At 33.9% G+C, this 24,697-nt stretch overlaps 1 protein-coding gene across 14 annotated transcripts in view; it reads left to right on the top strand.

Moving 5' to 3' along the window:
* The window catches only part of LOC118356620 (lysine-specific demethylase 6A-like), a 168,583-nt gene extending 144,468 nt beyond the window's left edge, over positions 1 to 24,115 (top strand). For 6 of the 14 annotated variants that reach the window (XM_035725897.1, XM_035725896.1, XM_035725903.1 and 3 more), the window contains 6 exons: positions 80 to 194; positions 2,677 to 2,864; positions 3,639 to 3,780; positions 17,599 to 17,725; positions 20,417 to 20,604; positions 21,672 to 24,115. In XM_035725897.1, coding sequence (XP_035581790.1) covers positions 80 to 194; positions 2,677 to 2,864; positions 3,639 to 3,780; positions 17,599 to 17,725; positions 20,417 to 20,604; positions 21,672 to 21,711 — 800 coding nt within the window. In that variant the 3' untranslated portion in view covers positions 21,712 to 24,115. Of the gene's footprint in view, positions 1 to 79; positions 195 to 2,169; positions 2,865 to 3,638; positions 3,781 to 14,942; positions 15,076 to 17,598; positions 17,726 to 20,416; positions 20,605 to 21,671 lie in introns of those variants that run through there. The other 8 variants (XM_035725898.1, XM_035725902.1, XM_035725904.1 and 5 more) reach the window with 7 other exon arrangements.
* Positions 24,116 to 24,697: the final 582 nt, after the last annotated feature.

Below are 24,697 nucleotides of genomic sequence, written 5' to 3'. Positions count from 1 at the left end.
CCCAGTTATTTAAAGGCACATTTTCTCCCATTGAATTTACACTATAATAATGACTTTTGTTTTCCCTTTTTCTTTTCAGGCCACCAAGAAAATAACAACTTCTGTTCTGTTAACATAAATATTGGTCCAGGTGATTGTGAATGGTTTGTTGTCCCTGAAGATTATTGGGGTGTTCTGAATGACTTTTGTGAAAAGTAGGTTTCTGAACAGATTTTGTTTTCAAGTAATTTTGAGAAGACATTTATTATAGAGGACCAAGTATGATGTTAAATTTGCAGTTATCCAGAGATTTAATTTTAAATGGTGTTATTTGACATCTTTTTTACTTTATGTTATGTGGAATAACACTAAAGGAAAGATGCCATGAAACCAGTCCATGCAGTATCAACAGGTATGAATTCAAAAGATAGGGAGTCAATAATTTTAAGTTAATTTTAAAAATGGATGAGTGTGAATACATTCTTTTTCAAATGTTCTTTACATAAAAATTTGATTTAATTATAACTGAAATTCAAAATGGTAAGAATTCGAAAATTAAGCATCCTTATACCTTCCTAGTAATTCAAGCTTATGTATCTCTAATAGTGAACCTAAAGTTATCAGTGTTCAGTAACAAGTGAATCCCCTGCTATATTGAGAGTTGATAAGATACTGGTAAATGATATGTTTATGAAATATTTAAAAATTGATGAAATTCTAATAATAAACGTATTTTAAAATCAGTACACATTTCATATGTCAATTTTGGAGGGTCTTCACTCAGTATATTTGATTTAGTAAAAAGTTATGGTAGTTTAAACAATAATTTAGACTTTTCTTACTGGCAAGTAGTCTTTTTTATTCTCATGTATAATTTTTCTCATGATAAGAAAGGTCAGATTTCTAAACATTTAAAATTTATCAGAAAAATAATGTAATACTCCCTTTTCTGAATGTTTATTTACCAGCAAACTGGTAGTTTAAGTTAGGGGATAGAGAAGGGTCTGATGGGAAATCTTCTTTGTGTTTAACAGCCTTTCTCCCCCTCCTTTTTTAAGATTTTTACTTATTTTAGAGATAATGTGGGCACACACATATGCACAAATTCAAGTTGGGGGAGGTACAGAGGGAGTGGTAGAAAGAATCTTGAGCATACTCCCTCTGATCTCACAATCCTGAGGTCATGACCTGAGCTGAAATCAAGAGTCAGATGCTTAACTGACTGAGCCACCCAAGCTCCCAAGGACTATTTGTTAAAGTTATAAGGAGGTATATCATAACTGTTACATGTTCAGTACAAATATAACTATTCTGAGTGGGAACTATTTTCAGTGTTTAACTGCTTTAAAATAATACAGGTATTCTTAGGTCAAAGATAGAAAACAAGTGGTATCTAACAAGTTTTGAGTTTTAGAGTAATAGCAAGTTAGATTAATTCATCTTAAGTTGAAGAAATCACACTTGTCTCAGATTTTCAGTAAATTTTGTATTGCATAGAACATTATTACTTCTGATATTTAAAACTTTTATAGTTTATTTCATGACTGTACTTAACATCTTTAAATAAACCATTGTTTTCAAACTCTTGAAGAAAATACATAATCTATTTGCCTTAGTTGGCTTTTCCCCACCTTTTTTGTGGGATATTTTCTCCACTTTAATGTTAACAGTATATGGGTAATTTAAATAAGCTTTATACCATGCTTGTAACTTTTTTCTTTCTTCTTATTTTTCATTCCCTCCCTCTCCCCTACTCAACCCCTTCCCCTACCCCCCCTCCTTATATTTTTCTGACGACAGTGCAGAGTTTACAGAAAACACAATTTTCAGCCCTTGATTTATCAGTATCTGCTAGACTTACCTCAAGAAAAGTCCTTTCATTTTAGGAGAAAAAAGGAAGAGAAACAGATTCCATGTAGACAATTCCAAGATAGACATTTTTGTTAAGAGAAAACAAATAGGGCAAATGCTTTTCTTAGACCTTCAGAAAGGGACAATTCTATGATGTGCATTTTCTCTTGAGAAAATTAAATAATTGAAATACTTATAAGAAAGAATTGGTATTGTAGTTACCTTAAAATACTTCATATTGTGATGGAGGAAAATAATAAAAAGTCAGAATTTAAAATAAAAATTTAATAATTTGGTCTCTTTGCATTGGTGCTGTTGCTGGTCGTGATTCATGTGAAGAAAAAAAGGTCTCTATTGCTGGGAACTGAGGGAAAAGTCCTGTTGTTGTATCTGCCACACTGCTTCTGGTTAAGAACTTAAGAAGTTAAGTGGGTTCTTACAATCCCTATTCTCAATTTCCTTTTTAGAGATTCCTTGATACTAAGGTTTTTCAGAAAGAAGGGACAAATCAAAAATGTTTTTTTGAAAGAAAATTAAAAATTAGTCTATTTAAGAGTAGCTTGAATCTTTGAGTTTGGGGCTTCTGAAAATTTAAGCATATAGTATAGATCTTTGAATTAGTCTAATAATCACCTGCTCTTACTATTTTTTTTTTCAGGATTACCCTTTAATATTACAAACCCTCACTTTTGAAAGATGCTTATTACAGTGCTATTAACTTTTAATGAAATACATAAAGTACCTTTTAACATTTGGAAATTGTCTCCTCATCTTTTATGAGACATTTAAAAAGACTTAATTCATTATGTTATTTACTCCTTCCCACCCCAACCCCCCACCCCCCAGAAATAATTTGAATTTCCTGATGAGTTCTTGGTGGCCCAACCTTGAAGATCTTTATGAAGCAAATGTCCCCGTATATAGATTTATTCAGAGACCTGGAGATTTGGTCTGGATAAATGCAGGCACTGTGCATTGGGTTCAGGCTGTTGGCTGGTGCAACAATATTGCTTGGAATGTTGGTCCACTTACAGGTATTTTAATAATCCATTAACAGATTTTACATTTTAAAGGATTATTTCTGCTATTATTCTATTAGAAAATAATTCACTAAATATTGGAAAAGTGTGTCTCCTTGGAACAGTCTTGTTTGTATGGATAGTGTATTCAAGTTAATAAGTGAATATCCAATAAGAAGTATTTGGGCAGATAACACATGTATGTTTTTGTAGACATGGTGGATATACTTTGGATATTTTAGAGTGTTGTGTGTGGCTTTTATAAAGGAGGGCTTTTATGGGAGACCTGGTATATCATAGGAATAGTCAATTTTGTTAGTTTGTATTAAGCTTTGTTTAATATATGTAAGGTAAAAAACCTAGCCTTTGGAGCCAGAAGGACCTGATTGGCTCTACCTTTGTTAACTTTTTGACTTAGGGCAAATGTTTTAATACCTCAGGGCTTATTTTCCTTTTTTAGAAAGTGAGAATCTAAATCAATAAAGATTTGAAAGGATGAAATGAAACAAGATGTAAAATGAGCTTCACAGTGCTCGTAAATGCTGTTTGCATGATAAATATTTTAAAAATTTTTTAATGTGGGGGGCTTGAACTCCCAACTGTGAGATCAAGAATCACATGCTCTTCTGATGAGCCAGCCATGATAAATATTTTTAAACTGTACTTCTCATAAAAGAATCTTCTAGTGTTTTTTGATTTTTAGAATGGATGTTAAGTGGTAATAATTATCTTCATATTTTTTGTTACTTTGGGTAGCTTTATAACTTAAAAAACTTTGTTTCCTCCTAGCCTGCCAGTATAAATTGGCCGTGGAACGGTATGAATGGAACAAATTGCAAAGTGTGAAGTCAGTAGTACCCATGGTGCATCTTTCTTGGAATATGGCACGAAATATCAAAGTCTCAGATCCCAGGCTTTTTGAAATGATTAAGTAAGTGTTTCCAAAATCACTATAGTCCCTCTTTTTGTGGGGTGTGGGGAGTGTGGTGGGAATGTTAACTAATGAGTATTTTTCCCCAAAATTATTATATCAGTTAACATCAAATGATAAAATGGTCTAGAAGTCTTGACAAAGGGAATTCACATGTTAAAAATGTTTTCTTCTTTTACAAATAGACAATGATTATTATGGTGCAGAGAGGAATAAAGGTATATATACATGATTCCATACCATTAAATTCATGATCTGTGCTTTCTCTTGCCCTCTCACCAAAGTGATATTCCCGGACAACTTTAGTTTTAATATTGAAAGTCTGCCTGTAGCAACAGAGAGTGAGAATGCTGTTATAAAATAAATGTCCAATAAAGAAATTAGCATTTAAAATAGTGACTTAACTAAAATGGTTGAATTTTCTGGCTGTTCTTTCTAAATCATTTCCTTTTTAAAAAGTTTCTTAAACCTAAGAAGCTAAAAAATTAGCTTTACAGGCACCTGGGTGGCTCAGTTGGTTGGTGACTGCCTTTGGCTCTCCTGGAGTCTCAGGATCGAGTCCCACATCGGGCTCCTTGCTGAGCAGGGAGTCTGCTTCTCCCTCTGACCCTCTTCCCTCTAGTGCTCTCTCTCATTCTCTCTCTCTCAAATAAATAAATAAATAATAAAAATTAGCTTACAAAATTAATAGATCACCAATGCGAATACATATATTGTAGTGATTTCTCATTTATTAAGCTGTTTCCATTTATTTTATAGGTGTATTTGTAGTAACATATTTTCAAACACTGCCACTTACTGTATTTCTCCAAATTGTAGTTTATATACTTTTCTTTCTCTCTCCCCTTCACTGTCACCAGTGAAAAATAATTTGTGGTTAGAGAAATGTGGGTTGTTATAGGTTATATAATTAAGCTGCTGGTTTTTTTCCATTGTTATTAAGTGTTTTTAGGGCATGTATATGTATATGTGTTTGTGTGTGTATATATATATAAACAGGATAGGAAAATTTATCATGTCTTCCAAATCTGTTAGGCCAGTGTCTTTAAAATCAATGCTGGTTTATTTTGAAAAATTTCAATCGTATATTGAAAATTTTGTTCTAATAAATCTATCCAAGTAAAAGCTGACGCCATGGTAATATGCCTGTCCACTTTTTTATATAGGGACTCATTCCATTTTTTATATATATTTGAAATCTAAATTAGAAACATTTCAAAGAGCATTTAGTCAAAACTCATGTAGTAATTCCGATTAAAAATGTACACGTAGTGTTCGTTTAGTAATTTATCAAGGTCATTACTTTAAGCCTATTTCTTGAAAATATACACTGGCTGGTCCAAAATGATCTGTTTGTTCCCAGTGCCTTAGTTTGTTGTTGTTTGTTTGTTTTAGGATTTATGCAAAATGAATCATTTCTGTTTGAGAACTGCAGAGTTTATGGCAGAAACTGTTCTTGGCAGTGAGGTTAGATAGTGTGTAAGACAGAATTTTGAGTTGATGTGGTTTAAATTTTACTGGAGCCAGACAAGCAAATTCTAAATCAGATGAATAAGTTAACATTAAGTAGTGTAAGTAAAATAATACAGACCAATTATTTTTTGTTTACAGGGTAGATAATGCTGCTTTTGGTAAAGTGACTTCTAAGAGTGTGATTTCTGTAGTTGGACCTGAATAATGAAAAGGAGCTAGCCATGAGAAGACCTAAGAGTAGAGTAGAATATTTCAGGCCTACAAAACATGTGAAAGGCTTAAATGAGAACAGCTTTGATATACTTAAATATAGAAAAGCCAGTGTAACTGTGTCAGAATCAAGGAAGGGAATACGTGTGGTAGTGAGTTCACATAAATGATCCGGTATTAAATTATAGACTGATTTGTAGCGGTAGAAGTGGAGAGGGGGATCACACTACAAACAGTTGTGAAACTAGAACTTAAGGGCTTACACATGGATTGTGGGATAAGAAGAAAAAAAGAATCACAAAAAGATTATCATCTGTATTGTTCTTACCGGTTGTTCATTAACTTAAAATATCTCTTATTACCCTCAGTATCCTTCTAGACCCCTTCCAGTTTGTCTCAATATTTCAAATTGAGCAACAGCAAGACTCCATGATACAATATGTTCCCATTTTCTGTGGTGGCTGTTTAAATTGCATTGTCTGAGTTGTGGCAGCTGTCTTAATGTTGAATTTGAATATACAAATTTAGGTTATCTTCCACTTAAATTACTGAAAGCCATTTTCATCCAGATTTTCCATACACGTTTTTAGTAAAAACCTAAGTGAATCTGTTTATTTACCTGTGGTCCATTTCAGCTGGAATTTTTGGGTGGTTGGGTCTGTTTTAAAATACATGCTTACAAAATGTGGAATAATTTTGAAGGTTGATCATTTATTATAATTTCAGAATTCTACATACAACTATCTGATGTTTAATTGGCACTCTGTTTAAAAATGAAAAGGGGGGGCGCCTGGGTGGCTCGGTTGTTAGTCTGCCTTCAGCTCAGGTCATGGTCCCAGGGTTCTGGGATCGAGTACCACATCAGGCTCCCTACTCAGTGGGGAGTCGTCTTCTCCCCCTCCCATTCCCGCGCTTGTGTTCCCTCTCTCACTGTCTCTGTGTCAAATAAATAAATAAAAATCTTTAAAAAAAAAGAAAAAAGAAAGAAAATGAAAAGATTTTAGCTACCTCTGAAAATGTAGTTTTATCAGCCAAAAATGCCTACTTGTGTAGCTTTCATTTAATCAGTACTTGAATATGAATGGAGGACCTGGGGTAAGCTCTGGGGGTTTATAAACACTACAAATTCCTGTCTTGGTATAGTGGGGAGAGATAATGGAGTCAGGAGGGTAAAAGTTGTATGTAAATACACTAGTGCATGGGTTAAAAGATGTAGATTAAAACATGCAGTTTTGTCAGCCATCCCTCAAAAAAAAATACATAATAAAGGGGTGCCTGATTGGCTCAGTCATTGGATGTGTGCTTCTTGATCATGGGGTCATGAGTGGAGTCCCATGCTGGGTATAGAGCTTACTTGTGTAAAAGATGGATAGGGCGCCTGGGTGGCTCAGTTGGTTAAGCGACTGCCTTCAGCTCAGGTCATGATCCTGGAGTCCCGGGATCGAGTCCCACATTGGGCTCCCTGTTCAGCAGGGAGTCTGCTTCTCCCTCTGACCCTCCTCCCTCTCATGCTCTCTGTCTCTCATTCTCTCTCTCAAATAAATAAATAAAATCTTTAAAAAAAAAAAAGAAGATGGACAGATATATAGACAGACCCATCTAGATACTTCCAATAAAAATGTAACAATACATCTTTTATACACTATAGAATCATGACAGGTTTTAGGGAGCTTTTCTTTTGGGAAGGAAGGTAGCTTGTGTGAAGGACAAAGATACGATATAAAAATGAGTATAGAAGTTGATGTAGGAAGAGAAATCCCTTTGGATTTTTCTTGTCATATGGGTTCTAGATGTCCAGTACTAGGTGTGTTTAGTAGGCTCTGTTCTAAGCTTAGTAAGTTCTACTGTAAGTTGCTTAACAGAAATTATCTATTACAGCAGTCCTAGGTTACCCATATATTTGGAGGCAGAGTCAACATTTTAAACACAATATGAAAGAAGTTGTTTATAAACTGACACATCACTTCACTTTGGAGCATTAGCAAGATTGAGCAGCTGGATACAGATTTTAGAAGAAGCTGATGGAAACAGAACTTAAGAAAGTAGAGCAACAAATATTCTATCCAGTAGTTTGCGATTGCCTGGAGAGGAAAAGAACAACGTAGAATAACTATATTTAAGAACAGAAAAAAAGAGGGAGTAAACAGACAAGTGACCAATGGGAATATATTTTTAGAGAAATAAAGAGGACAGTATAGTGTTGTTGTTTTCCTGTAAGTTCAGTTTTGCTGTATAATTACTGTATACATCATTGCTTAAGATCACATACCACAAAAATACACCCTGTCAGATAGGAAGGGTTATTAATTTAACCTGGTTTGTGACCTGTATTATGGTTCCCGTGTGTGTGGTGTTTGGTGTGTGTGTGTATTGTGATTCCTATTAAACAGTCTTGCATTACTTTCCCCTTGCTTTGAGTTGTCATTGATTAGTTCTAGGTATTTTTCTTTATTTATCCACAGCAGTGTGGTTTTTCACTTTGATGTATCCTGAAATTACTCTTGTGATAGACAGTGAATAACTATTTTAAACAAGGGTGTCATGATTGTTATTGATAGCCAGTTATGTCACTGCTGCATTTAATGTGTGCTTGAATTTTTCTATTATTTTTACTCCTATATATATTTACCATTTTTAACCTCATTTCAATTTATATTGGAACATGATTTTTGTAATTTAAATGAAAATTATGTTTATAAAGTATATAAGCTATTGCCAATTTTTAAAGAACACAAAAGCAGCTAATAAGTACAGTGGGAAAATATATAGAAAGATGGTATTCTTTCTCACTTTTCACCCTTGTTCCTAACTATTCTGAATGCAGAGTGTAGGGGGGGGGTTGTGTTACTGTTTAGATCTTCATAGTTGGCTCAGAGTTAAATACAGACTTAAGTATAGTACATCAGTCAAAAGGAAAATAAAATTTACTTTATGACTTATATCCACTCCACTCTTCGTCCTCAGAGGGATTTTTTTATTCTTTAATTCATGTTTATTATGAACCAACTTGATGATTGGGCACTTTCGCAGGGTGCTTACAAGATATCCATTCTTAGGGTGCTAACACTCAGAAACAAACCATCAAAATGTGTGACCTTTGCTTTAATGGAAATATTAATAAGGAACAGTGGGGAAGCACAGAGGAAGTTTCTTTTAAGAGAGGATTCAAGAAATACTTCACAGAAGAAATAGCATAGGTTATATACTCCCTTATCCTAAACTCTTGGGGCCAGGTATATTTTGAAATTCAGATGTTTGTTTGGTTTTAAATATATGTAGAATTATATTTTCCCTTCTAGCACAGTCTGAGGCAGCATTCTTAAACATGTTAATAGACACTCAGTTGGATAATAACTATAAATAGCGTATAAGTGAAATGTATTTTATTTATTCATTTAATTTATATTTGGACTGGATGATTTAATAATGATAAATGATATTTCCACTTACCAACTACTAATTTCTTATTGTTTTAAGTCTGATTTTTCTTTTTTCTTTTTGTTTTATTAAAAGATTTTATTTTATTTATTTGATACAGCTTGACAGAACACAAGTAGGGGGAAGGGCAGAGGGAGAAGCGACTCCCCTCTGAGCAGGGAATCCTGTCCCAGGAGCCTGAGATCATGACCTTAGCCAAAGGCAGCCAGTTTACCCGACTGAGCCACCCAGGAGCCCCTCTTTTCTTTCTTAGTCTATAACATGCTTGATTTTTCTCTGTAGTTTTTTAAGTTTAGTATTCAGGACTTTTAATTCTGTAAAGTCATTTGTCTGAGTTTCCGTTTAGGATGTTTTCAGATTTCTATAGTTTAGCATTTTATCCAAAAGATCTCAATTTTCCTTTGTATTTTACTTCCTGTTCTTCCAATTATCCCCTCAAATGGCAACAAGGAAAACGATGGGTAATGTGTATTCGTTATATTAATTTTCATCTGTCATTTTAGAATGCAGGAACTTAAGAGATTCCTGAATCCTGAAAATACAAAGTAATAATTAATTGCAGTCTTTAAAATTCTTTTTGAACTTAAATTAGGTATAGAACTTTTTTTCACATACCTTTTATGTTATAAATGAACCTAATTTCTTGTGGTATCAGACTAAAACTAAAAGCTCTTTGTACTTAAGCTTTATTTGTTCATTCATAATAGTTGAAGAACATACAAACATTTTGGCTAAAAATTTCAGTAGCAGCAGCTGCTAATGAGAAGAATTTTTAATTTGGAAGTAAAAAAACAACAGATTTGCAAGTTTTATTTTTTTAAGATTTTATTTATTTGACACAGAGAGTGAGAGCACAAGTAGGCATAGTGGTAGGCAGAGGGAGAAGCAGACTTCCTGCTGAGCAGAGAGCCCGACATGGGGCTCTATTCCAGGACCCTGGGATCATGACCTAAGCTGAAACAGACGCATGACTGAGCCACCCAGGGGCCCCACCAAATTTGCAAGTTAAATTAGTTGGGCATAATAGTAAAATTGAGATAGGAAGAATGTAGGCATGAATTGAAAAGTAATTGCTGAGTTCAGCCAAAGAGACTCCAAATTTAGAGAAAAATAGGAATATATTTGGTAATTGGGCAGAAATCTGAATCTGGGTTTCTGGATTTGTAATTCATTGTCACTGAGAATGGGGTTAAAGAATAATCTGAAGAGTGAGATAGATATTAAGAGTGACGATTACCAGCTTGGCTTTTTAAACATTCAGAATTTTGGGTGCCTGGGTGGCTCAGATGGTTAAGTGTCTGCCTTCGGCTCAGGTCATGATCCCAGGGTCCTGGGATCGAGTCCCGCATTGGGCTTCCTGCTCCTTCGGAGCCTGTTTCTCCCTCTGCTTCTCTCTCTCTCTGTCTCTCATGAATAAATAAATAAAATCTTTAAAAAAAAAAAAAACATTCAGAATTTGGGGACGCATAGGTTGCTGAGTCAGTTAAGCCTCTCTCTACCTTCGGCTCAGGTTATGATCTCAGGGTTCTGTGATGGAGTCCTGCATTGGGCTCCCTTGCTAAGCAGGGAGCTTGCTTCTCCCTCTACCTGCCGCTAGCCCTGCTTGTGCTCCTTCTCCCACTCTCTCTCTCTGACAAATAAATAAAATCTTTTTAAAAAATTCAGAATTTAAAGTCTTCAGAGAACATTTAACTTTTTCCATGTTAAAATCTATTTTTTTTAATGTAAGTTTTACCAGTAAGTAGTTATACTTTTCCTATATAAGCAAATTAATTATATTATTGAAAACTTTCCCCTAGTGTGCATTTTAGAATTCTCTAAGCCTACAGAAGTTGGAGGAGTAATACACTGATTGCTGATAGGCTTTTCACCTGATTTCATTAAGCTTTTGCCACATTTACATATTGTCTGTATGTACATGCTCTCACTCATTCACTTTTTTGGCTGAATTCTTTGAAGTTAAATTGCAGGGACAGTGATATGTGATTCCAAAAAAAATCTACATCATCTAGAAAATAAGGATTTTATTCTCTATAACCTTAGTATCATTGTCATGCCTAAGAAAATTAAAATCAGAACATCATCTAATATATTATGTGTAGATAATATTTATCACCTGTCAAAAAAGGTCTTGTTAAAAGCTGTTGCTTTTTTTCAGTTAACTCTTTTATTCCTAATTCAAGGTCACTTAAGTTTTACATTAATATTACTATTTGGTGATGTATGTTTTAAGTCTCTTGTAAGGATATAAGAACCCTTCTTAATGGCAGTGTCTTTATATTTGAAGAAGACAGGCTAGTTGTGTTCTAGAATGCTTCACATTTTGGATTTGCATGGTTTTCTTACTAGATTTATGTTAAACATTTTTTAAAAGAAATATAAATAATGTGCTTTTGTATTGGTATCACATCATTAGATATATAATATTGTGATTTCTCACTGAGATTGGGATTGTTTAAATTGAGTATACATTGTCCTTGGGTAACCGTCTGTAATTCTCTACCCTACTTCTTAAGTTTTTTCATCGGTGTGTCATTAAATGTTATTATATCTAAATGCATTTTAAAGCTTAAAATAATGTTCGCAGGTGTTTATTCTTGCTTTTTAAACGTATTTCCAAAATATAGTTACCCTCCTTTTGGTTTGAGTTTTAAATGAGTTGAATGAAAGTTAAGGGGCACCCGGGTGGCTCAGTTGTTAAGCATCTGCCTTCGGCTCAGGTCATGATCCCAGGGTCTCGGGATCGAGTCCCGCATGGGGCTCCCTGCTCTGTAGGAAGCCTGCTTCTTCCTCTCCCACTCCCCCTGCTTGTGTTCCTTCTCTTGCTCTCTCTCTCGTCAAATAAATAAAAATAAAAATCTTTAAAAAAAAGAATTAAAGTTAAAAGATATCTTCACTCTATGTAATTTGTGATTCGTCTTTTAAGATACTTGAAATGTATTATTTAGGCCTGTATTCTCTGCATATTGATAAGACTTATTTCATTTTCGTGAGACTCATCTATCCATTATGTTTGATTTGGTATTCATGCCAAAAGAATTTTCAAACTCAGAAACTAAAGTTCAGTTTAGTAATAGTAAATTATTTTTTAAACTGGATTTAAGAATTTAGTATATTCAGATGATACATATTTTATTATTTATTGAGCAACTAATTTCTAAACCTTTTATGTATTAGTTTTCTATTGCTGCTTTAACAAAGTACTACAAATTTTGTCTAAAATAAGCCTCACAGGGCTAAAATAAAGGAATTGGGTGGTCTGTGTTACTTTTTAGAGGCACTAGCAGAAAATGTTTCCTTGCCTTTTTTTTTTTTAAGCTTCTTCCTGAGAACTGTACATATTTCTTGGCTTTATACCTCCCCTAACATCTTAAAAACTAACAATGGCTGGTCGTGTCTTTCTCACATTGCATCTTTCTTTTCTTTTTTAATTTTTTTAAATGTTTTATTTATTCATGAGAGTCAGAGAGAGAGAGAGAGGCAGAGGCAGAGAGAGAAGCAGGCTCCCCGCCTAGCAGAGAGCCCGATGCGGGACTCGATCCCAGGACCCTGGGATCATGACCTGAGCCGAAGGCAGACACTTAACCATCTGAGCCACCCAGGCGCCCCATGACATTGCATCTTTCTAACACTAACTCTTCTGCCTCCCTTTTCTACTTTAAGGAGCCTTTCTTTAATTGAGCACAGCCATATAATACAGGATAATGTCTGTATCTCAAAATTAGGTGATTAGGAACCTTAATTCCATGTAACATAGTGTAGCATAGGTCCTGAGGATTAAGATGTGGGTTATCCTTCCGGGAGGTGGGTATTACTCTGTTAGTTTTCATAACATTATAAATGGTACAGATACACGAAACATTATGTCCTTTTTACCAATGAAGAAGCTCAAGCATACAGAAAATGAAGGTGAGATTTAACTCTAGGCATTCTGGCTCTAATCTCTGCTTTTATCCTTTAGCTTGTAATTGATTTCTTGGGACCCTAAGTATAAGAAGAGTGAATAAGCTCTTAGTCTATTCAAGCTGCTGTAAAAAAATCCATGGACTGAGTGGCTCATTAATATTTTATGTCTCACAGTTACAAGAGGGAGAGTTTCAAGATCAAATGCCAGCACATTTAGTGTCTAATAAGGGCCCATTTCCTTGTTCATAAATGCACATCTTTTTGCTGTGTCCTCATGACATAGAAGAGGTGAGGGAACACTCTGAGGTTGCTTTTTTAGGGCCCTCATTCCATTCCTGAGATCTCCATTCTTATGACCTAATCACCTCCCAGATGCCTAACCTCCAGATACACCCCACTGGGAGTTAGAATTTCAACATAGGAATTTTGGGAGGACACAGACATTCAGACTATAGTAAGTTGTTTCTAATTACAAAACAGGCTTTAAATTTTCTCGGCTTTGTGGTTTACTTAAGTATAATTGTCAGATATGCAGAATCTCCTTGTTCCCCTTAGTGAATACAACCAAGGAATAACAGGTGACAGGATACCTTAGTGTGACCATGGTTTTTGCCATTATCATGTTTGGTTTTTGTTTGTTTGTTTGTTTGTTTTCTCTGTTTTACATGGCTCTTGTCAAGAAGATAGGGTGGGAAAAGGCAAGGCAAGGCATCTGTTGCTATTTTTTCATTTCCACACTACCTACTAAGATTTTGGTGAGAGGTTGAGATAGTTGTCATAAAGACTTACATTGAGTCAACCTAAATTTCAGCCATTCCAAAATACATCTCCACACTGACATTTGGGAACATACTTTGGGAATTTACATGATCAGAATGTCAAGAAAAAACTGCTGTTTTTTGAAGTTTCACTTAAGTATATTATTACAGATTGATTGTTATTATCATCATACCCCCAAATTTGCTGTTGGCTATATTTATGAAACATAAAATCATAAGCCTTAGAATGAAACCTTCTAAGAATGCTGAGGAAAACAAAACTCTTGGGCATGGTTCATTTTTGTTTTTTCCTCAGTTTTCATGTTCAGATATTTCAGGTATATTTCATCATAATCATGCTCTAAAATGTCCCTCTTCATTTTTCTGTGTTCATTCCAGTGTACTTTCTTCACCATCTTAAGTGTCTGTTTCCAAATAGGCTTTTAGTAAAATCTGATTTGTGAAACCCAAATGAAATCCTAAGTCAGTTTCTCATTTACTTTTTTCTTTCAGTCTAGGAGTCTTTTTTATACCCTGCATTTTTTATGTAGTCTTTTATCCAGATAACAAAAGTGAAATAAAATCAGTTCACAGGAGTCAAGAAATGTACTTCTTTTCTAGTTTCTGACATTTTTTATCATGTTCCTAAAACATAGTAAGTCAATAAAACCATTTTCCATCTTCTCCCTTTCTTCCTGTTCTTTTCAAAGTAGAACATTGCAAAAGGGATTACCATAGTTTGTGACTTATTTGCCTGACTCCTGTGTGCTTTTTTTTTTTAGGTGTTTCCATTCTGGTATTACACCTTAAGGACCACAGGATGCCTTTTCATTTATTATTCATTTCTGTTTTTCAAATTGGATTGATAAAATGTAAATTTATTAAAACCCAGCAAAAAGTAATATCAGCTGATATTTTTTAGCCAGCCCATACATTGAAAAGTTTTCTTTGGATTAATATCTAGAGAGCGCCAAAGCACAGTTTGTTAAGTCTTGAAATTATTTTTGATCTTTCTTAGTACCTTTTCCTAAATATCTTTATTTTCTATTTATGCGTGCTGCCCCCTTTTTAAAGTTAGCATAGTTTTTTTTTTTTTTTAAGCTTCTGTTTGTTTATTTCTGAGAGAGCGTGCAGCAGAGGGAGAGAGAGAAGTACCCTGTTCAGCAGGGAGCCCCACTCTGGCTCAACCCCAGGACCCCAGGATCATGACCTGAGCCTAAGACAGACATTTAATCAGCTGAGCCACCCAGGCATCCCTACAGTTAGATTCTTAACTGGTTTTGTTTTTTGGGGGGGGTTTGGTTTTGTTTTTGTTTTTTTTTTACCCATAGTCCCTCTACCTATACACTGTTGTCCTTTATTCTTTTGTTCTCATAGCTTTCTGAAAATGGGAAGGATTAAAAAATTTCAGAGTGATGGAGAAAACATACCATGGAGTAACCACAATATGGTTATTCATTCTGTACGTGATATTAAAAGCAGTATCAGTTTTTAAGATTCTACTCTCTGGGCAAGTAATTCTGTACCTGTGATTGCAGGAGAACTACTCATGTTTGTTTACTCGTAGCAAACCAGGCTGTATCTTTTGTAGTATGTTGCATCTTTTTATGTGGAACTTTGAGACTAGCTGTAAAGATATAGTAAAAACTATGATCCAATTGCCAAAATAATCAGTACTGTTGGAAATGAAAGTTTATTTTTAAAGTAAAAAGTAGAAAAATACTTAAAAACAAAAAAGAATAAAACTGTTTTCCTAATAGTGCTGGTAAGGATTTGAGGAAACAAAATGTGATTTTTTAGCCCTTAGAATCTCATCTTCATAAAAGAAAAAAGTGAGAAAAGTGAATGAGAATAATAGGCGGAAAGTGGAGAGAATAGAGTATAGAGAGGGAGAAGATAACATTATAGGTAAAATTTGCCTTTCTGTGCTCCATTTTGCCTCATGAAAAGAGGGATAGCAAAGCCTCTCTTGGCACTAGACTTAAGTAGCACAAGATTTAAATGTCCTAATGTATGTAAACTATCTAATCCGTATTTTCTCTTATACTAAGTGTTTTATGAATGCTACCTCTTACTGGCATTTTATTTTCCTACATGGCAGCATTGCTGAGTTTATAAGCATTGTTGCATCTGCAAATAAAAATTTGCTGACTTTCGGGCATCATTTCAGAGGTGAAATTACATTGGAGAGGGGTAGGAGGAAGACATCAGTAAATGCTATACATTTAGTGTATAGTGTTTCAAATTGGATTTTAACTTCTTGTCTCCTCTAGCACTTTTTTCAAGCACACACACACACCACAAAGCTTTCCTTATTTTAAATACAAATACAGTAAGGCAGTTTTGTTTCCAATCAGTTTAACATGAAAAATGCTATAGGCAAACTGAAAGTGTTATTATTTTATGTGATACTTAAGAACTTTTCATGCATCCTTAGACTTGAAATTATTATACTCATTTTGTTTTTAAAGAAGTTAACAACTTCATAGATATTCTTAAAATAATTTTACACCAGGCATATTTGTGTGAGTTTTGTTACAGAATTTTAACCTGATACAGAAATATAAATTAAGAGAAATTATGATGCTTCTTACTATACTGTAAAACTTAATTACTCATTTAGTAATCATGTATTTATTAAACATTTGCTCTGTATCAGGCACAGTCTTGCACTTAATAAATGGACAAAGCCTTTGCTTTCGTGAGTCCTGCATTTTAATGGGAAAGAAAGAGTAGAAGCATTTTAAACATGGAAGGAGGATAGTTTTAGATACTAATAATATATCAATTCTTTCAAATAATTACTTATGTATTTATAATAACTGATCCAAATTCTAAGTCATTAGCAGTTCAGTCTATTAAAGAACTCCAGTTGGTTTGGTCCTTATCCCAGGGGGTCATGCTGTTCACAGATGTAGTTGTTAATATCGCTTTTATTAAACCGATGATGGATAATTGTGATTTTTAGAATAATTTTACAGCTGAAATGTACCATACATATCATCTAGCACAACTCTGCCTTCAAAGAACATGAGGCATTTAAATTCATGGAAGTGTTAGCAGTTTTGAGCAATGATGGCAAATAATGAAAAACACTGTTTATGACAATTCACTGTATTGCTAACATTAGAAGTATGAACATAAGGAAAGTATAAAGTATTTTTTTAAAAAGGTTGTAAATATAGGGGGACCTGGGTGGCTTAGTCACCTAAGCCTCTGACTCTGTTTTAGCTCAGGTCATGATCTCATGGGTCATGTGATCATGCCCTGTGTCGGGCTCCACACTCACGGGGGAGTCTGCTTGGAATTCTCTTTCTTTGCCCCCACCCCCAAATACACATACACACACACTCTCTGTCTCTCTTAAAATTAATAAAATTTTTTAAGGGTATAAAAATTCTATTAATATCAATTTAGATTCTGTTATACTACCTTCATATTAAAATGAACCGATAATATTCTTTATCCTTTGGTACTAAAGTTTAAGCTAATTTTACATTCTTTAATGTCTAAATCTATAAATAGTTTTCTGCTTTGGTCTTAGAGTTTTAAAATCAATTACATAAATGATACTGTTTGTGAGTGTCTAGGTAGACACTAATCTCTGCTTTTATCCTTTACCTTGTAATTGATTTCTTGGGACCCTAAGTATAAGAATATGCCTTCCTACCTTACTATATTCAAAAAAGTTCCAGCATGGAATTCAGACTGATTTCAGAGATGAAGAAATCTAAATTTACCTCTTTGAAAAGTTCTCTCAGTTACCTAATTCAGAGCAAAAATTAAGATATGTTTGAATAAGAGATGAGTGTTTTGTAGATTAAGATCATTGTATTTTTATATTCAGGGATTTTCAGTGCTTTAGTATTATCATTGTGTTAGGCATGTTATATGTGAAAAATTGACAAAAGAAAAATTAGCACATCAATAAACTATGGAACCAAGGTACTCAGTTATTTATAATTGGTATATGTTGTATGCTACAAATATTCAGTATTCAGTTGTTGTCATAAATAATTTTTCTCCACAATAGGTACTGTCTTCTGAAAATTCTAAAGCAATGTCAGACACTGAGAGAAGCTCTTATTACAGCAGGAAAAGAAATTATATGGCATGGGCGGACAAATGATGAACCAGCACATTATTGTAGCATTTGTGAGGTAACAGTTCTTGCTGACTGTTTTGTTGTAGAATCTCTAATTTGGGGGTGTATACCTTTATATAATGCATTTTTTGATTGACTATTACATTAAATTGTCATCTGATGGTATAGTGTTTCATTTAACTTAACTCAGAAGTAATGCCTACAGAGGCATTCATGTAGTATTTTCTTTTTGTTTTCATGTAGTATTTTCTTAACCGTTGATAATTATCTCAGATTTTAAACTAGCAGATCTATAATATATAATCTGTATATATCTATAATATAAATATAATATAAATCTATAATATAAATAATGCCAGCATACTGGATCTGTTTCCAGTATAGATCCAGGCGTATCAGTCATAATGTCATTCATTAATATAGCTGTTGGTTTTCTCCTGTCACCAAGGCTTACATAAAGTACAGAGGTAAAAGATGTGGTACCTCCTCTGGAGGAGCTTACTTCTACTTGGAGAAGACAGAATGTAAACAAGTTATGGATGCATGAGAGACTATGATGAATATGAAGTTGGGCATGTATAGACTGTTACAGAAACAATGAGGAAAATGATTGTTCTTACTGGCTTAGAACTTCCAGCCCATTATAAATTTGAGTCCTAAAGTCTATAAGAGGAGATAGGTTATAGCTTGCAGAGCATCTTGAATTAAGTATAAGGAATTTGATCTTTACTCTGTGGATACTGAAGCCATAAAAGTTTCGACCAAGGCACTAAGTCAAGATGTGTGTTTCAGAGGATTGGAGAGAATGCGCTAAAAAAGCAAAGGTGTCCATTTGGAGGCTATTGGAATGGTCTTAAGAGGGGTTAACAAGAGTTTAAACTAGTATGTCATTTTAGGAATATAAAAACAAAGGGAGGAGGGCGCCTGGGTGGCTCAGTTGGTTAAGCGACTGCCTTTGGCTCAGGTCATGATCCTGGAGTCCTAGGATTGAGTCCCGCATAGGGCTCCCTGCTCAGCAGGGAGTCTGCTTCTCTCTCTGACCCTCTTCCCTCTCGTGCTCTCTATCTCTCATTCTCTCTCTCTCTCAAATAAATAAATAAAATCTTTAAAAAAAAGAAAAGGGAGGAGTTTAAAAGTATTTAGGTCAACAGCGTAGTTGATCACATGAGGAATGATGACAAGTTCAAGAATCCCAAATTTTTAAACTAATTTCACTAAAATAATGTTATTTATTGATAGTAATAAAACACCTTATAAACTGTCATTTTAACAGTCCTATTCCAATATGATTTTAGATGATGAGTTTTTAATCATTAAACTCAAGGAATAGTCAGAGGACCCACTTGGCGGATGGGAAATTGAAAGTCCAAACTAAACCTTGAAATTCTCTTGATTCTGGGATAAACTGAGTAAATCGTTTGGCTATTTTAATGTTATATAATCTCATCAAAATATGTTTTTATAAGATCCACAAGATTCTCTTAGGTTAGGTGTTACACTTCAGACAAATAGAATCTTTCCAGGATTTGCAAACAAACGTGTTAAAGCTATTATCCGTTATTCTGCCGAAGCTTTACAAATCATTGTGGTTTCTGTATTAAACACGTCCTCACTGTCTTCTGGTATAATAATGCTCATGAGTACACTGTTTGTACTTACTTCCTTTAATACACAAGGCTTAAAAGTGACCACTTTTTATTACTCACGTATCAGTTTTCAGTTTTTTTTTTTTTAATATTTTTTATTTATTCATTTGAGACAGAGAGATACAGCGAGATACAGTGAGAGAGAGCATGAGCAGGGGGAGAGTGAGAGGGAGAAGCAGGCTCCCCACTGAGCAGGGAGCCTGATGTGGGGCTCCATCCCAGGACCCTGGGATCACGTCCAGAGCCGAAGGCATATGCTTAACCATCTGAGCCACCCAGGCGCCCTCAGTTTCCAGCTCCTAAAAATAACTGGTTATTGGGGTACCTGGTTGGCTCAGTCAGTTAACTAACAATTGATCTCAACTCAGGCCATGATCTCAGGGTCCTGAGTTAAAGCCCCACATTGGGCTCCCTGCTGGACATGGAGCCTACTTTAGGAAAATAATAATAATAATAATCTGAATAATAATAATCTGAATATATTTCAATGATCTTGTTTTTCCTTTTATTATTAGCTTTCATTAAATATTAAATATTGAGCTATGGTATATGCTCTCAAGGTCCAAAAATGAGTAAGACATTAGTCACTTTATGGAGCCAATCTGTGAAGGGAGAGAAGTATCTAAACAGAACAATTAATGAATTGTAGAACACTACATCAAAAATGTAATGATGTACTATATGCTGGCTAATTGAACATAATAATAAGAAATATTAATTAAAAAAATAAACAGAACACTATGAATGCTTTCATAGAGAAGTAAAAAGAATCATTACTTTTACCTGATTGTATCTGATGTTTTGTGTAAAATAAATAAGTTGACCTTTATCAAACTGTGTATTAAACTTTAGCAGTTTTAATCAGTATTTAATTCCCTTGGATCAATCTCTAAATATATAATATGGCTCTTGTTCTTGTGGTACAAGTAAACCTGGTGTGTCAAACATACAACTATGAGGTTTTTTGTTTTCTTTTTAAGTACTTCCATTTACAAAAATCACTGTCCATAATTTCATGTAAAGTAGAACTCCATAGTCACACTAAAGTGGTACAATAAATTCAGTTCTCCATTCAGTGCTTTTTCTCTTATATAAAATAGGTGGAGGTTTTTGATCTCCTCTTTGTCACTAATGAAAGCAATTCTCAAAAGACTTACATAGTACATTGCCAAGACTGTGCACGAAAAACAAGTGGAACTCTGGACAATTTTGTGGTGCTAGAACAGTACAAAATGGAGGACCTGATACAAGTCTATGACCAGTTTACATTAGTAAGTGAATTCAACATGTGAGTACATAGTTAGCTGGGTTTTTGAAGCAGCAGTGTTGTTTTTGCTGTCTGATAAATGCAAATTAATAAGATATTTAAATTTTCCCTTGGCTCAGTAGATATTGCATAATAAAATATTTCTGTGTTTTCCTTATACTTCAGAGTCCTTTATCCATGTCCAATTGATACACATTACTATTTTTTTTTTCAGTAAGAATGGCCTAAGTAATAATCACAGTAACTACATTTTAAAATCTTTGTGTTCTTTTATAATATTGTGATATGATAGTCTTTGTGCTATTTTATTTCACTGGTAAAAGGTTACTTAATTCTGTACAGATGATCCATAAAGAAATCAGTATGTTTTTTAATGTACTTGTGTTTTCAGAGCCCACTGTATTTGTTTAAAACCTGTCGCTTTCCTTAAGTGTTAAACTCTTGGAAATATTTGATGGTTCTTGGCTTAATGGTATGATATATAAGGTGCATGATATTGAATTCACTGTATTACAAATCTGCCATTTTTATGATTTCAAAGACAAGTTGTTTGAGATATCATTTATTTCTGTAGGCTTGACTGGCATGAATGCCAACGCTGGCATTTTTCACTGCCTTTTGTTCAAATTTTGAAACTTAGATTCAGGTATTTTTAATTAAATTGTTCTCAGAATTGCTTGAAAAAGAAAAAGTTTATGACAAATGTGTGAAATTTGTACTGTACCTGAGAATTGTTCATAAGCCAGTCACTCACTAGTGAATTTTTAATTGAATTTTCAAATTATTTTCCACAGTACTCTTTCTTTTAGCAGTCTAAAAAATTGGTCTAAATGTTCCTCTTTTTTTTTTTTTTTTTGACTAAATTTTGAACTACAGAAAAACAGGGTAATGATTCAGAACCCTGAGGAAATTGGTCTTAATTGATATAATAAGACCACACCATTTAGCCAGCTGTTGAACTCTCTGGGGATTTGGTGTTGCTTTCTAACTCACTTTATCAGTAGGCTGTATGTTGATAGCCATGAACTAAGAACCATATTAAGGATTAATATACCAAAACAATTAACATATCTTATTTTTAATTTTAGGCTCCTTCATTGTCATCATCCTCTTGATATTATGCCATGAATATTAAATGACACCTTTTCTGCTCTTGCACCACTGGTTTTGTAGCTGTTCATGACTGCTGACTAAAAGCTATGTCTATGCAACCTTCCAAGAACAGAGTGTTAACCAACTGGATGTAGGAGAGCACTGCCTCTACTCCAGGACTCTCACAAAGTTGATCCAGCTGTAACTAATAATAATCACGTTTTATGATATCTGACAGAATGTGGCAATGTCAAGACAGACTACTGACTTGAAGACATTTTCTATGTTTCTGTATTTCTGGACTGCTAAATTAGTTTTCCTCTATATTTTACCCTTTCAGAATTTTTCTGAGTTAAAATACTGTTCTAGCTGGCCATTTGCTTGGTAAGATGGTTAACTAATTCAGATCTTTAATCAACTTTTTTTTAATGTGAAAAATTAGATGAGAAAGTTTTTTTGAAAGGTTTTGTTTATTTTGCTTTTTTTATCATTTTACATTTTTTGTCTATTGTTTGAGGCCACAGTGATTACACTTCTGATTCCAAAACTTTAAGAAAAACTTCTAGCCTAATAGCCAAGACACAAAGATAATGGATTGCACATAGAGTAAGGAATAAACTTCAGATTTGTGATTTTTGTTTCTAATCCTGATACAGATTTACACTATTTATGAATATATATTTATTGCTTGAAAATTATTTGTGAATGGAATGTTGTTACTTTACCTGAGATTTACCTGCCATTAAATATTAGGAGTTCTGTAATTTTAAACACTACTCCTTTTACATTTTCTATGTGTAAATAAAACTGCTTAGCATTGTACAGAAACCTTTATTAAAATTGTTTAATGTTTAAAGGGTTTTCCACTGTTTGAGTTTTAAAAGAGACTTTCTGTAAAGACGTAGCTTTTGTTCATTTTCAAATCTGATTATATGTATTTTATATATACATATATATTCACACGTGTATAACATAGAAATAAAAATATATAATTGTATAAAGATAAAACAAATTTTAAATTTTTCACATTTATCATTTTTGAGGTGCCTACTGTAAAGTATTGCTTACAAAAGTATGCTTATTTTTAAAGTAAATGTCTTTCAGCCTGTTTTATTAAGCTAGTTATTGCAATGATAACCAATAAATAATTGCTAGCAAAATGTATATTAGAAAACAAATAGTGAATTTGAGATTTTAAAGGGAACATTATAAAGTTTGATAAATCTTGTTTATCACTTGTTTACTATAGAAAAGAGATTCAGAATGCTGATGGCTTCTACTTTAGAGAACAAATATGTTAAATGACTTATTTTTTAAAATTAGATAACTTGAAATTCCATGCTTTCTGTTTGTTGAATATAGCTGAGGAAGGGAAGAGGGGAGATATTCAAATTTTGTATCACTAGTCAATGTTAGCAGGTTCTTTGAAGGCTTTTATTTCATATGAACAAATAACTTAACCATAGTATCTCATTTTACAGTAACATCTGGTTTCTACCTCTACTTTCTGCATTTGGCATGTATTCTCATTTTATCACAGTGTTCTGAAAGTTTTCTAAGGAGCTTTGGTGGAGTTCTAAGAATCAAGGTTGTGCAAATGTCAAAAGAGAATTTATAATCTTATCGGGTGAACTGCCTTGATGGATTATATTTATGAAGTATCTCTTTTCAAACAATTTTCAAGTATTCTGGCTTCCTAGAAATAGTTTAAAGAAAAAACTTCAGAGGTATTTTATTAAATTTGGTAATAATTTTTCAAGAATTAAAATCTTAACAGCAATCATCATGTATAATAATGTCAAAGGAAAATAATGACAATTCTGTTTTAATTAAGAAACAAAAAAGTACTATATTACTGCTCAGATATTTTAATTACTGTTATTTTTGTGATTATTTTGTAAATGCTCTTATCTAAAAGTCATTGATAATAAAAATCATGACATACTTACCCCCCCCCATACAAAAGTTCCAAACCAACCACCTGGAAACAAAGATTATAAAGTACTAATACTATATCTGAGTTTTTCTTAACCACTTCTGTTTTGTATTACTTACAAAAACATCTGTCTCATCTCTTTTTGAAATGATTGATTGCCATGATTAATGTAAATTGAATTTATTGAATTGACTTGGACATGAAAAGGACTTAGTTGTGTCTCTATAAATATATATTTGGATTATATGTTAAGAATTGTACTTTTCAGAAACTTGGAGTCATTAAATAGGACAGGAAATGAAAATCAAATATATCAGTATGACTTAGAAGTATATCTAGATAAAGAAGTCCTCTGTTACCTGTTTTCATCAATTTAACGTCCTTTGTAATTTGGATTTGGAGGGTAAGATTCTCTTTGTTCTTTTACTCCCAGAGGTGTGAGATTCATTGAGATGTCTATCCAGGTACCTTTCAGTTGAATTTGTATCATAGCATACACATCATTTAGAAAAAGACTAATCCACAGGGTGCCTGGGTGGCTCAGTTGGTTAAGCGACTGCCTTCGGCTCAGGTCATGATCCTGGAGTCCCGGGATCGAGTCCCTCATCTGGCTCCCTGCTCAGCAGGGAGTCTGCTTCTCCCTCTGACCCTCTTCCCTCTCATGCTTTCTATCTCTCATTCTCTCTCTCTCTCAAATAAATAAATAAAATCTTTAAAAAAAAAAATAGAAAAAGACTAATCCACAAATTACATAATACAGCAGATATTAATCCAGAAAGAGTGAACTCAGTCATACTCTTTTTTATTCCTGGAACTCTTCATGGCATATAATTTATTATTTTTTTTTAAAGATTATTTATTTGAGAGAGAGCGAGCATGAGAGGGGGGAGGGTCAGATGGAGAAGCAGACTCCCCGCTGAGCAGGGAGCCCGATGTGGGACTCGATCCCGGGACTCCAGGATCATGACCTGAGCCGAAGGCAGTCGCTTAACCAACTGAGCCACCCGGGCGCCCATGGCATATAATTTATGAAAACCATAAATTTTGTTTTTCTACCATGAATGTGCAATTCAGCTTGCTTTATTT

This window comes from Zalophus californianus, chromosome Y (assembly GCF_009762305.2).
Source record: "Zalophus californianus isolate mZalCal1 chromosome Y, mZalCal1.pri.v2, whole genome shotgun sequence".
NCBI lineage: Eukaryota > Metazoa > Chordata > Mammalia > Carnivora > Otariidae > Zalophus > Zalophus californianus.
Note: the sequence above shows the minus strand (reverse complement) of the source record. Positions and strands in the feature narration are given on the sequence as shown.